Source organism: Populus euphratica, unplaced genomic scaffold, assembly GCF_000495115.2.
Source record: "Populus euphratica unplaced genomic scaffold, PopEup_1.0 scaffold111.1, whole genome shotgun sequence".
NCBI classification, from domain to species: domain Eukaryota; kingdom Viridiplantae; phylum Streptophyta; class Magnoliopsida; order Malpighiales; family Salicaceae; genus Populus; species Populus euphratica.
In genome coordinates this window covers 225,152-239,178 of record NW_011499877.1, presented here as the reverse complement: position 1 = coordinate 239,178, position 14,027 = coordinate 225,152, and the positions used below count along the sequence as shown (strand labels likewise).

The 14,027-nt window shown below is 33.1% G+C and overlaps 2 protein-coding genes and 1 non-coding gene across 3 annotated transcripts; 2 read left to right on the top strand and 1 right to left on the bottom strand.

The window, feature by feature from the left end:
* Positions 1–3,884: 3,884 nt before the first annotated feature.
* LOC105128539 (dof zinc finger protein DOF5.6-like) lies at positions 3,885–6,234 on the top strand. Its single transcript, XM_011030258.1, has 2 exons — positions 3,885–4,255; positions 4,926–6,234. Exons 1-2 carry the CDS (start codon positions 4,205–4,207, stop codon positions 5,814–5,816), a joined length of 942 nt encoding a protein of 313 aa, XP_011028560.1. The 5' UTR covers positions 3,885–4,204; the 3' UTR covers positions 5,817–6,234.
* A 2,752-nt stretch (positions 6,235–8,986) lies between these two features.
* On the top strand, positions 8,987–10,681 carry LOC105128538 (Ribosomal protein L12/ ATP-dependent Clp protease adaptor protein ClpS family protein). Its single transcript, XM_011030257.1, has 2 exons — positions 8,987–9,136; positions 9,758–10,681. Exon 2 carries the CDS (start codon positions 9,906–9,908, stop codon positions 10,491–10,493), a length of 588 nt encoding a protein of 195 aa, XP_011028559.1. The 5' UTR covers positions 8,987–9,136; positions 9,758–9,905; the 3' UTR covers positions 10,494–10,681.
* Positions 10,682–13,951: 3,270 nt separating this feature from the next.
* TRNAP-UGG (transfer RNA proline (anticodon UGG)) lies at positions 13,952–14,023 on the bottom strand. Its single transcript has one exon. It is a non-coding gene; the product is annotated as a tRNA-Pro (tRNA).
* Between the last annotated feature and the right edge of the window lie 4 nt (positions 14,024–14,027).

Genomic DNA, 14,027 nt, shown 5'->3' with positions numbered 1-14,027 from the left:
GAACAAACATAAATCATAGTTTGACATACCAAACCTGTGACATGCTTAAATCAAAACCATCCCACATTATAAGCAAAGAGTGAGAATATAGATGGAGGGAGAGGGGGGGGGGGGGGGGGGGGGGGGGAACGGAAGCTCTTTGCCACACTCAATGCATCACGAGTTATCTTTCACTTGCGTGATAACATATATTATACGAGACAAGCTAGGGAATGTTCTCCGTACTCAATGCACCAAAATAAAATAAAATAAAATAAAACACAAAATCTTCTTATTGTCTTCGAACATCACTTTACAACGCCAGCGGTTCCTTTCCCAAGCTGTTTTTGCATGGCTATGGAGGTAGCTCGAACCGTCGGATCTGGAGCCCGGCATGGCATATTATAACATTTTCGTGGGAAATAATATGGTCCTTGAGATGGGGCTGATCTAATTCTATGTTATGATTACATAACATGTGCCCCCCTGAGACCTTTGGGATCATCGGGAAAAACTCATGGTGGGGGCCATATCTAGCCAAAATGAACCAGATTGACTGCACCCATTACGAGGTCGGATTATTTGACCATCATCATGACAAGGCCCAGATGAGAATCTGTGATGATGATGATGATCAGGAGCATATATGCTTAACTTAAAACCGATTGATTCTGCATGTAAAGGCAACGATCCATGGTGTTCAAATTTGAACTGGTTAATATCTGATATGGAGGGATACATAGACAGACCATGGTGTGTGGAGTGGACCACCTCCTTCAATGGTCCTGATCAATGATCCGATCGCATCAATCCCTGGCTTTGTTCTCTTTTATCTCTAGTATGCTTTGTATGTGCTCTAAAGGTTACACACCCTACAAAAATTAAAGAAAAAAAGAAAAAAAAAGGAAGCATAAATATTTTTCAGTGCTTAAAAATCAACTTTTAAAATGCAGGAAATATTGGATTAAGTGAACTTTCTCAAGCTTTTATTTCAGCTAAAAAGAGTCAAAACTGGTAAAAGCAACAACTTAACAAAGATACACACACACACACAAGGTACGTGCTTGTAGTGTCTTGAAACTCAAAAATATTCTGCACCACTATTTAAATCTCACCTGTTTTTTCTAAAGTTTGAATTTAATTTTTTTCAATACAAATCTCAAGTTTTAACGTCTGTTTTTAAGCACTTACTTGCACCTTAAAACATTCTCCGAAGTGTGTGAAGCATGTAGATACTTAAGTTCTTTCCTTACACGAGCCTATATGTTTAGCATCATGTGTCAAATACTAGTATTGATTGTTCGAGAATATAATTATAAGTGTCTATTAAATAATTTTTTATGTTAAAATATATATTAATATTTTTTTATTTTTTTAAAATTATTTTTAACATCATCATGTTAAATAATTTAAAAACATTAAAAATATATTAATTGAAAAGAAATTTTTTTATTTTTTTAAATAATTATAAAATACAAAAATAAATACATATGGATATTCAATATTATCCCAGACTGGCATGAAAATTAAATTTTTTAAAATTTTTATTCTAATATAGTTTTAAATTTTTTTATTCTATATTATCCAAGACTGGTATGAAAATTAAATTTTTTTAAATTTTTATTCTAATATAGTTTTAAATTATTCTGCAGCATTGAATATTAAGGTTTCGTATGGATGAAGTTAGAGATCTTACATAGAGGACACTTGAATGCACAGGCAAACATCAGGCATTCGCTTTATCACAATCAGGATAAATAAAAGTTTGGGACACAAATCCAAATAGGTCCCGTAGCATAATATTTTTGTAAGCATATAGGTTGACAAGTGTTCAAGATTAGTGCTGCTCTTAGAGCTGCCACGACTCCTTCTCCTTGACGTTCAAAAGAACAAACGACAAAGTTCCGTTCACATTCCTGTAAATTAATTACTAGCCATCATCATTGAAACTCAATCAAATTGTCAAATTTAACCATAAGATCAGAAAAAAGATTTTTATTTCTTAGATCATAGATGCATGTAGTTGTTATTGTGTTTAATATAGATAGAGTAACGCTTTATTTATTTTTATGTTTTAAAAATATTATAAAAAATTTAATTTTTTATATTTTAAATAGTTTTTACATTAAAATAAGTTCATTAAACAAATATTATTTTAATATATCTTCAAATAAAAAAATACTTTAAAAAATAATTACTACAATAATATTAAAATCACCTTAAAGGTATTTAAAATTGCAATAGTGGTTGTTATTTAAAAAATATATTGAAATAATATTTTTTTATTTTTTAAAAATTATTTTTAACATCAGCACATTAAAATGATTTAAAAATATTAATTTAAAATAAAAAAATTAAATTTTTCAAAAATATTTTTAAAATACAAAATCATATATACATTACCTTAATCTGATTTTACATTAAGAAGAGATCAAGCACCCTTGTGTCAAGGAAGTAAGCAGCTAGCAAGCTAGGTTCTTCACATGGGAATTAGTGATTAGTACATTGAAACCTAGCTAGCTAGCTAATCCTGGGGTTTTCCCAGAACAATAGCCATGATGATAAGCTGTTTCCATTTTGAAGAATAATCAAAAGGAACGCGGCCTGATCATTGAACTGATCATTTCTTTTGTACCCTAAAGAAACAAATAATGATTAGCGCTGATTTGGGAATTAATAGGAGTTAGAGATCGTAGCTCTCCTCCTCCTCCTCCTTCCTCCTCTTTTCATCGTTACAAGAAGCAACTGTCAGTGTACCCCATGAAACATAGGCACATGCGCTTTATTGTATTCACCTGACAGTTTGTTCCTTGGGTCCTCTGGATCTAAGCTAGTGTGTTGCTCACGCTATTACATGCCCTGGGAAGGCATGCTATTTCTCTTACCTCAAGTGATCAGTTTTTTGAATTGCCCCCCGGTTTGTCATTTGAATTTGTACTAATTATAAGCTCTATGAACACAAGTATAATTTTTATGGATGAAAAGAACATTACGGAAGTTTGAATCTCCTCTTTGAATATATTCTATGTTTAAATTTGTGTCTGATGTTACAACGCAAGATGTTATTTAAATTTTTTTAAAAAAATTAGTTTTTTCAAGTAAAATATGCTATCAAACAGAAGTTATTGTCCTTTTAAATACTCACTAGTTAAATAATAATAATAATAATAAGGCGACGTGTAATGGGCACCATTATCATGTGAGAGGCTCGAAGCGTGTTCGCTTTCGTGGGAGGACCCCAACCTCCGTTTGGTCATATTGAAATTGCTTCTTACAATGGTAGCGATAAATTGAAGATGCGTGGAAAGCTTGAAAAGATGAAATGCAATATGTTAGGGCATGCATCCGCGATAGAATGCTCAAGGCAATTGGTGTCACTTGGCATTGCCACAGACGATAAAAAGACTGGCCATGTGGGGGCGAATTTGGCGAGGGAAGGGGAGAGGCACGTGAGAGGCGCATGGCAGGGAGAATCGATCCTTTGCTTGTGGAGGGAGGCGAGTGGGTCCACTCATACGGCCCCTCAAGTTAGAGTGCTATTTGGGTATGCGCTTTATCGAAAACCCCAAAATCCCATATATTCTCTCTCTCTCTCTCTGTCTCTCTCAGCTTCTGTCAGGTCACATAATTTGGACCTTTGTTAGTGTGACGGCCAAGCCGCTATCTCTGACGTTACCATCACCCCACTCACAATCCAACGTCTCTCGTTGTCCCATCTTAGCAAAACAAAGATAGTGACATCATAGCCGTGTACTTCGTGAAGGAGAGAGATTTTCGTCGTAGCTGAGTGGGTCCCGCTGTCATCACCTTGGACAGACAATGTAGGGGCCCACTGTTGTTTAAGCCCACCGACTGTTTAGGCCTTAGGGACCGTAGCTGCCTACACTCTTCTCATAAGTCTGCAGCAGTAGCAGCTGCTCTCTCTCTCTCTCTCTCTACAGCACTAGTGAAGTGCCTTTTTCTGGCCTTCTTATTCACTGCCCCCCCACCTCATCCTTTCCATATCCAACCAAACCTGACAATCCAACTCTCTCTCGCCCTCTCTCCATAGCCCTCTCTTTCAGTAGTCTCTAGCTCTTAGTACCAGTAATATTGTATACATCAACGTTAGACTAATGAAATTAATGATCAAGTGTTTCTGAAGAGATCAAGGGTGCTGTCGGTGGCTAATACATACCTAAAACAACTGTGTTTGTGATCTTGCTGATATTTGGTTTTGAGTTTAATGGGTCTTAATTCACTCCCAGTTTGCATGGATTCAAGTGATTGGTTGCAGGTATGCTATGCTCGATGTGTACTCTATATCTAGCTACATATATATTCCCATCACATGATGACATTTTCGTACTTGGGTGAAAATTTAGCTTCGTTAATTAAATTCTCATTGTGTTCCAAATAAGATGAGTAACATGACTGGATAATTTCAACATAGAAAATCCTGTAATTTTTGTGGTTTAATGCCTTGTATGATTCGAATTAGTGAAAATGGCAATGCATATAATGTAAATTATACTATATCATAAATAGTTATGGAATTCAACTCTTCTTTCGTGTAAAATACTACTACAGTACTTGAAAGAACATTTCCAAAGCTCAACATTGTAGAGAGCTATATTAGAATTATCAACGCTGAAAAAGATATGTTATTCCAGGCTCCAATTCGATCATCATCTGTTTTTACTAGATTTATTAGTGCATGTTTTGAGAACTTCTTGGCTTTAGAGTATCTTTTACATTTTAGCATTCTTGACATTCTACTTGATATGCTCTTTATTTTTATTTTTATGATTCAGCTTGATATGTTCTAAAACGACAAAAGAATGTCTGGTCCTAATGCCACATTATTGATATCCTGAACCTTTAGAGGACAAATAATCCTTTGCATTATTGCAAATGACATGATTTTGACACATTCCCCGTTAAATTTCTTGCTTTCCGTGTTTCAGGGCACGATTAACGAGGAGTCTGGAATGGATTCTTCTTCACCGTCTGGGGATATGCTCACTTGTTCAAGGCCCTTGATAGAGAGAAGGCTTAGGCCCCCACATGACCAAGCTCTCAAATGCCCTAGGTGTGACTCAACACACACCAAATTTTGTTACTACAACAACTACAGCCTCTCCCAGCCAAGGTACTTTTGCAAGACTTGCAGGAGGTACTGGACCAAAGGAGGCACCCTGAGGAACATCCCTGTGGGTGGTGGATGTAGAAAGAACAAGAAAGTGTCTAAGAAATCAAACGATCAATCAGTTAACCAAATTAACCCTGGATCATCTTCCTCCCATAATCCTACTGATCTTCACCTTTCGTTTCCTGAGGTGCAACTCTCACACCTTCATAACATACTTGGCTCTCAAGAAACACTTGCAAGCCCTAACTTCATGGAGAGCAAGTATAATATCGGTATGCTAGAAAACCCTAGGCCTGTAGATTTTATGGATAGTAAGGTAGAAGCTTTAGTGGGGAGCTCTAGGAATTATGATTTCATGGGGAACGGTGACTTGGGTATGGTTAGTGGGCTCGGAGATATGAGCCATCATCACGGGCTGGCACCAAATTACAGTGGTTTTTGCTCTCCATTCGGGATGTCCCTTGATGGAAATAGTGGCTCTTTCATGGAAACTTGCCAGAGGTTAATGCTTCCTTATGACCAGGGAAATGATCATGATCAGAATCCAATTGATGTGAAACCAAACACCAAGCTCTTGTCTCTTGACTGGCAGGACCAGGGTTGCTCTGATGTTGGGAAGGACACATTTGGATACCTAAACAATCTGGGATCATGGGCAGGCATGATGAATGGTTATGGATCATCCACGACCAATACTTTAGTGTAATCTAATCTAAAGATCCTATATTTTGATCACTGGTGGAGGGGCCATCTGCGTAATTCTAGATCATCCGGTAACCTCTAAGCAATTGCCTTTGATGGAAAAAGGGTTTTTTTGTGTTTTATTCTATGAAGGCGCGGTCTCCAAATCTCTTTGACTTGACGAGCGACAAGAGTGTGAATCTGAACAACGAGAGTCCAAAAAATGACTGCTTAGTATCTTAATATTAATTTGTTTTCATGTTCTTATCTTGTTTCTATCTTTTCTTAATCTGGCGTATTCAGATTCAAAACATGTAGGATTTTGATTTGTTGTTTAATCGAGGAAGATATAGCAGTGCTTTTTTTTTTTTAGCTTAAAAAGAAGTTATGTCAAGTACTCTTAACTCTTACTTTTATGATTTCTCTGCTGCTATCTATCTGCCTGGTGACTGATCAAGTTCTTATTGAGATGCGGGTTCTTAACTGCCTTCGTTGCTGGGGCAGCTCCAGACATGGAAGTGGAAATTGGAGATTTCAATGAAGAGCATAAACTCTTCTCTTCTCGAGTTACGTGGCCCCGGTGCTTCGAGGGCTATTTCGTGACCGTATCATATAAGATATTTCTAGGTCTTCACCTTCTGTTTCTTGTCATTTATTTCCTGACCAGTCATCGTATCCCAAGACCACCTTAGAGCGAACCAGTTTACCTTTTGGTGGTTTCTAGGCGACGCATCTGATTTAAAACATGTGTGTTTTTTATTTGTTGATGAGAGGTGTCTTTTAGTTATTTTATTTATCAATCTAGGTTAAGTTTTTATACGGTTATTTTTTAATTTTTTTTAACACGATCCAACAAGAAAATGAGTTTCAAAAGTTCCTTTTTCTAAATTGACCTAACTATTTCTTCTCACTTAAATTCAGCTCTTGGGTCTAATAGAACGCAAGGGTTGTTTTATGAGAAAATGAAAGGATTCACGAGGAGTTTTTGGTCGCAATCTAACTTATGAAATTATCAAGAGTATTCATAAAACATGTGTTATACTCAAGATACCTTTTAGTTATATCACAAGAATTATTTTTAATAATTAAGATTTTAAAAAATCTGAATTTTTTTAACAAATATTCAATAGAACTATCATTCTAAAATACATAGAATTCTAAATTGTTAGAAATGAAATTCAAAAAATAAAGAAGCCATACACGAACATAAAATTCATTATCACCTACAAATCTCATTATTGGGGATTTTAAGTCCATTAATAATTCAGACCATGAAGTTGCTTATCAATGGAAACCCCAATAGAATAAGAGTGACAAAAAAAATTGCTATCCATTTTTCTCTCACCCAATCAATTGGTAAATATAATTGACGAATCACCAACTATATAACCATCAATAATGTATCGTTTATAATAAATTAATACATCCCTGGAATATAAATTTTTGCCCTTGAATTCGTTAGTTTATTACAAAAAATTCATAACTCTATTTAATTCTTTGAGAAAAATAGGCCTACATTGCCAATGAAATTACCAAAAACATTTTTATGTCCATTAGTATTTTATAATTTTTTTTAATATATGCTTATTTGGATTAAATAATTTTACATAAAACAATATTAAATAACTAAATTAAAATGAATAACACATTTTATATTATTAATTTAATTTTAAAATAAATTACAAATGTTTTTTATACATTAGAAAAAAATTAAAGGATAACAAGTTAATAAGTATGTCATCATTTACTCTTATTGCTTCATACTTTCTCTTCATATTACATCTTAGCAGCAATTTTTTTTTAAACCAACTATGTAATTAATTACTAATAATTAAATAATAATGATGAATGCCTCGAGTTGAATTAATTATAGAATGTACATAGTCGATACACTATAATCTGCCTTTATATCTCATGTCATAATCATAGGTATATTATAAATCCTATTCCTATAAGGTATATTACTTGCTTTATACTTCAATCATAACTTTGGATAATATTTCAAATGGGTTGAAATGTATAAAATTCTTTTATATCTTAAAGTTATTTGACGTGACTCTTTTTTTAGTATAAATATGTGTGTCATACCATAAATCATAATAACTGATTCAAAAATTAATTTAAAAAATACATTAAAAACATATTAGTATTCTACAAAAAATATATACCTCACGATTTAAAATTTATTTAATTGTATTGTAGTTTTCTCTTGTTACCCGCCTGACTATTATAGAGTTTGTAACATCCCACCAATATTTTTTCTTATAGTCATTTTTATAAAATAATTAATTTTAAAATTTTAAAATGGATTTATTGCAAGAAAAAAATAATATAAAACTTCAAAATGTAAATTATATTCTTTATGGAAATGGTAAACCAATTCATGGATTTTGTAATGTAAGTATTCAATTAGTTTATACTTGGTGTTGAATTGAAACCAAGACAAAAAAAGTTTTTCTATCAAAGAGGCTCAACTACTTGTGCTAATAACATTGGAATTAATTGAAAAAAAAAACTAAAAATATTGATTATTTATCTAATAATTTTAAATTTTTATCACCAAGTCTCAATATTAGGCATCCATTTAGGATAATTTCTAAACTGACTTCATTGAAACAAAAGCACTTTCATCAATTCTATTATTATCAATGCTATCATGCCGGAAACTTCTATGTTTGTGAATAAAAAAATCAATTTATTAATGAAAAATTATATAAACATTTAATCAATTTGTTAATGTTATCTTTTATAAGAAAAATTATTAAGAGATTTTGAAATATAAAAATATTTAATTAAAAAATTAAAAATAAGAATGAAATAACCTCATAAAAATAAATTGAAATAAATTATGAAACTCAATCCCTAATAAATATAATATTGAATGATGAATTTGAAGTTGAAATTAAATAAAAAATAAAAAATCATTTTCCCAATTAAATGAATTTATTTTTTATTTTACTTTATGTTAATAATAATAATAATAATTATTATTATTCTTTTACTTTATCTTAATAATAATAATAATAATAATAATAATAATAATTATTATTATTATTATTATTATTAGAGGACGGTGTAAAAAAAATTGTGAATGACTAGAAAACCCAAACTCTGCTAAATTTAAAGGCCGGGCCATTCACCCTCTAAAGGCCTTGTTGTTAAGACAAAACCCGGCCTAACTCTAATCAGGGTTTTTGTGGGTCTCCTTTTATTTCATTTACACCTCTCCTAGTTTTATGCAAAACACCACCCTTTTTGTCATTCGCTTGTCAATATTTTGGGCTCCAGCTTTCCCTCTCTCCCTCCCTCCCTGCAGTTGTTGCAAAGCTATATCGATTTGTAACTGTAAGTTTCCATTCTCTGTATTTGCACATTGAGTTTGTTCTCTTTGGATCACACTTGCAATACGTTGCTTGTTATTTCTGTAATTCCTCCGTTGTTTTTGTTACACACACCAACTGTTTCTTTAAATGCCCCTTATAAATTCTCTTTCTTATTTTGTTTATCCTGCTGAATTTGATTGAAAATTTTGAGACCCATCTCAGATTTGTGATATTTAAGCTTTTCCTTGAAATACTAAGGTACCTTATCTACTAGGTTTGACCATGAACTTTTACTTTTGTATATATATCAATCTAAAGCATTCAAAGATTTTCAATTTGTATCAAGATTTTAGAAGAATGTAAGTTGTAGAGTTGGGAAGCTGGTAAACTTTTCGGATCTTTGTAAAGGCTATGTGGAGAGGCTACTGAAAAGAAGATCCCTTTGCGAATAAGTACTTTTGCTATATAATGACTTGACGAAGAATCAGTTATTTTAGTGAAACATAATGATCACTAATCTTTTATTTTGAATTTTGATTATGTGAGATATAACAATTTGTTTGTGATATTGAGTGGCCATTACATCATTTCTCAGCAACGTTTTCGGCTGCCCTTATGCTATACTCACTTTTTTCCCTCTCAGGCAACAGGCTTGGCACCCAACTCTCTGTAGTTCTTCCCTTGGGAAAAAAAGACGAAGTCTTTTAGTTGCATTCCATGCTGCAAGTATTTGATTGAGACTTGGCCTTCTTTGCCCATGATTTGTTGTTCCCACTAATTCACAAAAAAACATGAAGTTTATTGCGCTTGCCAGATCAGTTTGTGCACATCATCCTGCTCTCCGTGAAATAACTGGACCTTTGCAGGTTCGTTATTTCCAGCATGATTTTGTTCCCAGGGATCCCAAGACCAAGCCTAAAAAGTACAAGTATCCACTGTACTATGATCCATATGGACCTAGACCTCCACCCTCAGAAAAGATCATTGAAATTGCTGAGCGCATTGCTGCCTTACCCCCTGAAGAGCGATCCCAAATTGGTTCTGCTCTTGGGTACAAACTAAAGCATCCAAAACTGCAGCCAATTTCAACAGAAGGCATGGACCTGGGTTCCCAGAGAGGAGAGGCTGCTGCCGGTGCTGCAAAGGTTGAAGAAAAGAAGGAGAAAACAGCCTTTGATGTGAAGTTGGAGAAGTTCGACGCAGCAGCAAAAATTAAGGTGATTAAAGAAGTCAGAGCTTTTACTAATTTGGGATTGAAGGAGGCCAAAGACCTGGTTGAGAAGGTTCCCTGTGTGCTTAAACAAGGGGTCACTAAAGATGAAGCAAATGGCATAATAGAGAAGATAAAAGCTGCTGGAGGAGTTGCAGTTATGGAGTGATAGCTTAAGGTTTCTTGTAGTTTTGTTTCTTGAATCTCTTTGAAAGAGGCTGGTTTACTGCGTGGAAGCAGGAGCAGAATACCAACTCACCACATAACAGAATGGTATTTGATTTTGTGGATGGATCGCAATCGTTATCATAGACATGCATGAATAATTAGTCTCAACTCGGTTTCTGCATTGCATCATTTGATTCCTTTTTTCTCTTGGAATGGGCTCAATTATTTGATTAATATGAATTTAAGATGACTTACTAGCCATAAAGAGGATGGCCAGCAAAAAAACTAAAAGGCTAAAGTCGCACATTTATCATATGGAAGCAAATACCAAGCCAGCTGCGAACACGGAATAGCAGAAATTAATCTGCATGCTAACGGCAGGATTCATCAGGGGCATGGCTATTGCTGGCATAATGTTGCAGCTGAATTATAACTGCTTGGACCATGTTATAGCCAAGCACAACCAAGGATAAATTCCACTAGAAAACGAGAATTGATAGCATATCGTCAATGCAGACAGCAGCCTTCAACACTCGGAGGATCCAAAAAGCCAACAAACGTCTTAAGAACTTCAGAGCAGGCACCGGGTGAATCACAAGCACAAAGCACCTCGAAGATAACGACCATGGAATCAAGAATAAAAACGCACCATGATTAGATTCCACAGAGCAGAGCACAGACAAAAATAAACCACCAGAAAAGCAAGGCCAACATAAGGAAACACCTTCCACGCCACCAAGAAAAGAAAAACCTCTGGACCACACCAATGCTCTCTACAATAGGAAACGCCTTCCACCGCACCAGAACTGCTTCACTATACAACAAAAGACCTCAACAATAAACACAAAAGCACAACACACAAACAATTGAAAAGATCCAAACAATCACTCACTTCCCCCAAGTTTTCAAATCTTCATCCTCGACAAGTCTCACAAGGATGCCACTCTCCTCGCACCAATCTTTATCAATCTCACTACAAATCCTTTTATTTGAAGTTTATTTGAGCTACAATCCTAGAATCACCCAAATAATTCGACGTCCATATCTTCATAACGTGCATTTCATTCGGCATAGATTCAACTTAATAACTAGTAGCATTCGTGATAATCGAATCATTGAAGTTCCATTGCTCCTCTGAATTACATCTTACAAATGCATTTGGATTTTTAGCTGTTGCATATAGCCCCAGTCCATATTTTTTAATTTAATTTTTTATATATTTTGAATTGTTTTAATAAGCTCATCTCAAAAATAATTTTAAAAAAATAAAAAATATATAATTTTAATATATTTCAACATGAAAAATACTTCAAAAAACAATTATAATAATACTCCTAAACAGACTCTAATTAAAAAGCAACTCCTAACATGGAAAGATGTGTGTAGACGTTGCTTCATAATAGAACCTGAATTGTTTTGCTAAAATGTGGTATTGTTATACTTTCTATACATATGAGGAACTGAAATATCATAATACTTTAATATTTCTTAACAAAATTTTAAGATGTTTTTAAAATAATTATTTTTATTTATGAGAGAGATTATTAAAAATTTATTAAAACATAGTTAATATGCATATTTGATACTAAATTAAAATTGATGTCTATTCACCTTTTGGTTTATAGAAATTTAATCTTCAATTTAATGTTTTAACTTTAAACATTAATATGTTTTAAACAAATTAGAAGTGAATGAGAAGTTAATATTAAAGAATCATTAATTGATATGTTTTAGTAAAGTTTAAAATCTTCTAAAAAAACTCTTAACTCATGTAAGAAAAAAATAAATTTTTTTTAGTGTTTATAAAGTAAAAAATTAAAATGCTAAAATTTAATCTAAAAAACACTCAATTTTTAAGAGAAGAAAGGTCTTGAATAAAGTTAGCTTTGAATTTAAACTCATGTATGCATGCTTCACCCGGCCTAGCCCGACTCGACTCATACTTTGGTTTCGAGACTCATATTTTGGTTTCGAGCTAGGTATGAGTTGGAGTTTATTACAAAATAATATTTTGATAACAAAAAATTATTTTTTTTGCAAAACTAAAGTTTGGACTTGAGCTAGCTTGGTTTTTAAAGAATTATTTTTTCTTAAGTCATTATTTTTCCATTTCAATCCAAAAACGTCAACATTCTTTTCTAGAATTGTTTTTGTCAAGAATTTGGAAAAAAAAAATTTAACTAAAAAGATTTAAATTTATAACCCTTATGTTTAGATTTAATTTTTAATTTATGGTGACTAATCAAATATAGATAATGATTTGAATTAATTTAATTATTATTAGAATTACTTATTCATTTTTTTAGATTTTTATGCACTCTTCATCAGCTCATTTTTTATGTTTTTTTCTCCTTTATACTTTGGTTTTTTCATCTCAAATATAGAGTTTATGTTCCCCTTGTCAAAAAATAAGTGAGCCCTTTTGCTTTAATTCAAATACCTTTATTCAAAAATAATTCTAAAGTAAGGTGTTGTTGGAATTTTAGAAAACATATTGCAAAAATTCTTGCTGCACAAAGTGAAGAGCAATAAAATTTTGAGGATAAAAAGTTTATTATTAACAATGACATATATTTTGTTGTTTTAAAGTCTTTCAACAAGTAAATATTTTTTTTAACAATTTAAACATGAAAATTTAATTACTAATATTAATAATATTAATTGTAAATTTGAATATATGTTTGGAATACATACTAGAATTCTATTATTATATTTGTATTGAAAGCATGTTTATTATGAGATTTTATTTTAAACACTTGTAAATTTAAATTCGTATAAAGTCTATATTTTTCTTGAAAGATTTTTATATTTAGCTTGCCCGTGTTTTATTAAACTAAACAATTTCACGTAATTGATTGAACTTTCCAAATACAAAATACTGGAGGAAAGAAACAGGGGTTTTCAGATGCCAGAGTGAATAGGTAATATACCTTAATAATAAAATACAGCATGTAGTTAATAACGGAGCCGCCATTCTTCATGACCATGCAAAGCAAAAAACAGATGAATGCAGTTGTGGTGCTTATGCAAGAAAAGCCGTATCCGCCTGGTTTCATTTTCGAAAGATTCATGAGGCTTTCACAGAACACGCGCAAGGATAAAGCAAATTGGGGATAAGTAAAATGGATAAAAATAGGTCCCCAGGCTTAGCCACTGCTCATGCCCTCTGGCTGCAAGGAACTGCGTCCAGTTTCTCGGTTCTAAACATCAATATTTAGGGAGAGGACAGGCCAAAACAAGCAACATTTGATAACAGAGAGTCCAGAAGAACATAACTAGAGAATTCTATGAAGTTACAGCTCCATCAGGTCTTTTTATTCTTTTTTAAAATTGATTTTTTGGTATTTGAGTTCATTAAGTAAGCTTATTGAGCTTATGCAATAACTCTGGATCCCAAATGCTATTTTAAAAACTGATCCTCTCTACCACTTCAAAGACAGTTATTATTTAAAAGAAAGCGGGGCATTCCGAGAATCGAACTCGGGACCTCTCGCACCCAAAGCGAGAATCATACCACTAGACCAAATGCCCATTT

Bases quoted from the DNA above. Each gene is read 5' to 3' on its own strand.
- LOC105128539 (XM_011030258.1), top strand. From the start codon at position 4,205: ATGGGTCTTAATTCACTCCCAGTTTGCATGGATTCAAGTGATTGGTTG. The intron at 4,256-4,925 runs GTATGCTATGCT...TCCGTGTTTCAG, and splicing joins ATTCAAGTGATTGGTTGCAG to GGCACGATTAACGAGGAGTC.
- LOC105128538 (XM_011030257.1), top strand. From the start codon at position 9,906: ATGAAGTTTATTGCGCTTGCCAGATCAGTTTGTGCACATCATCCTGCT.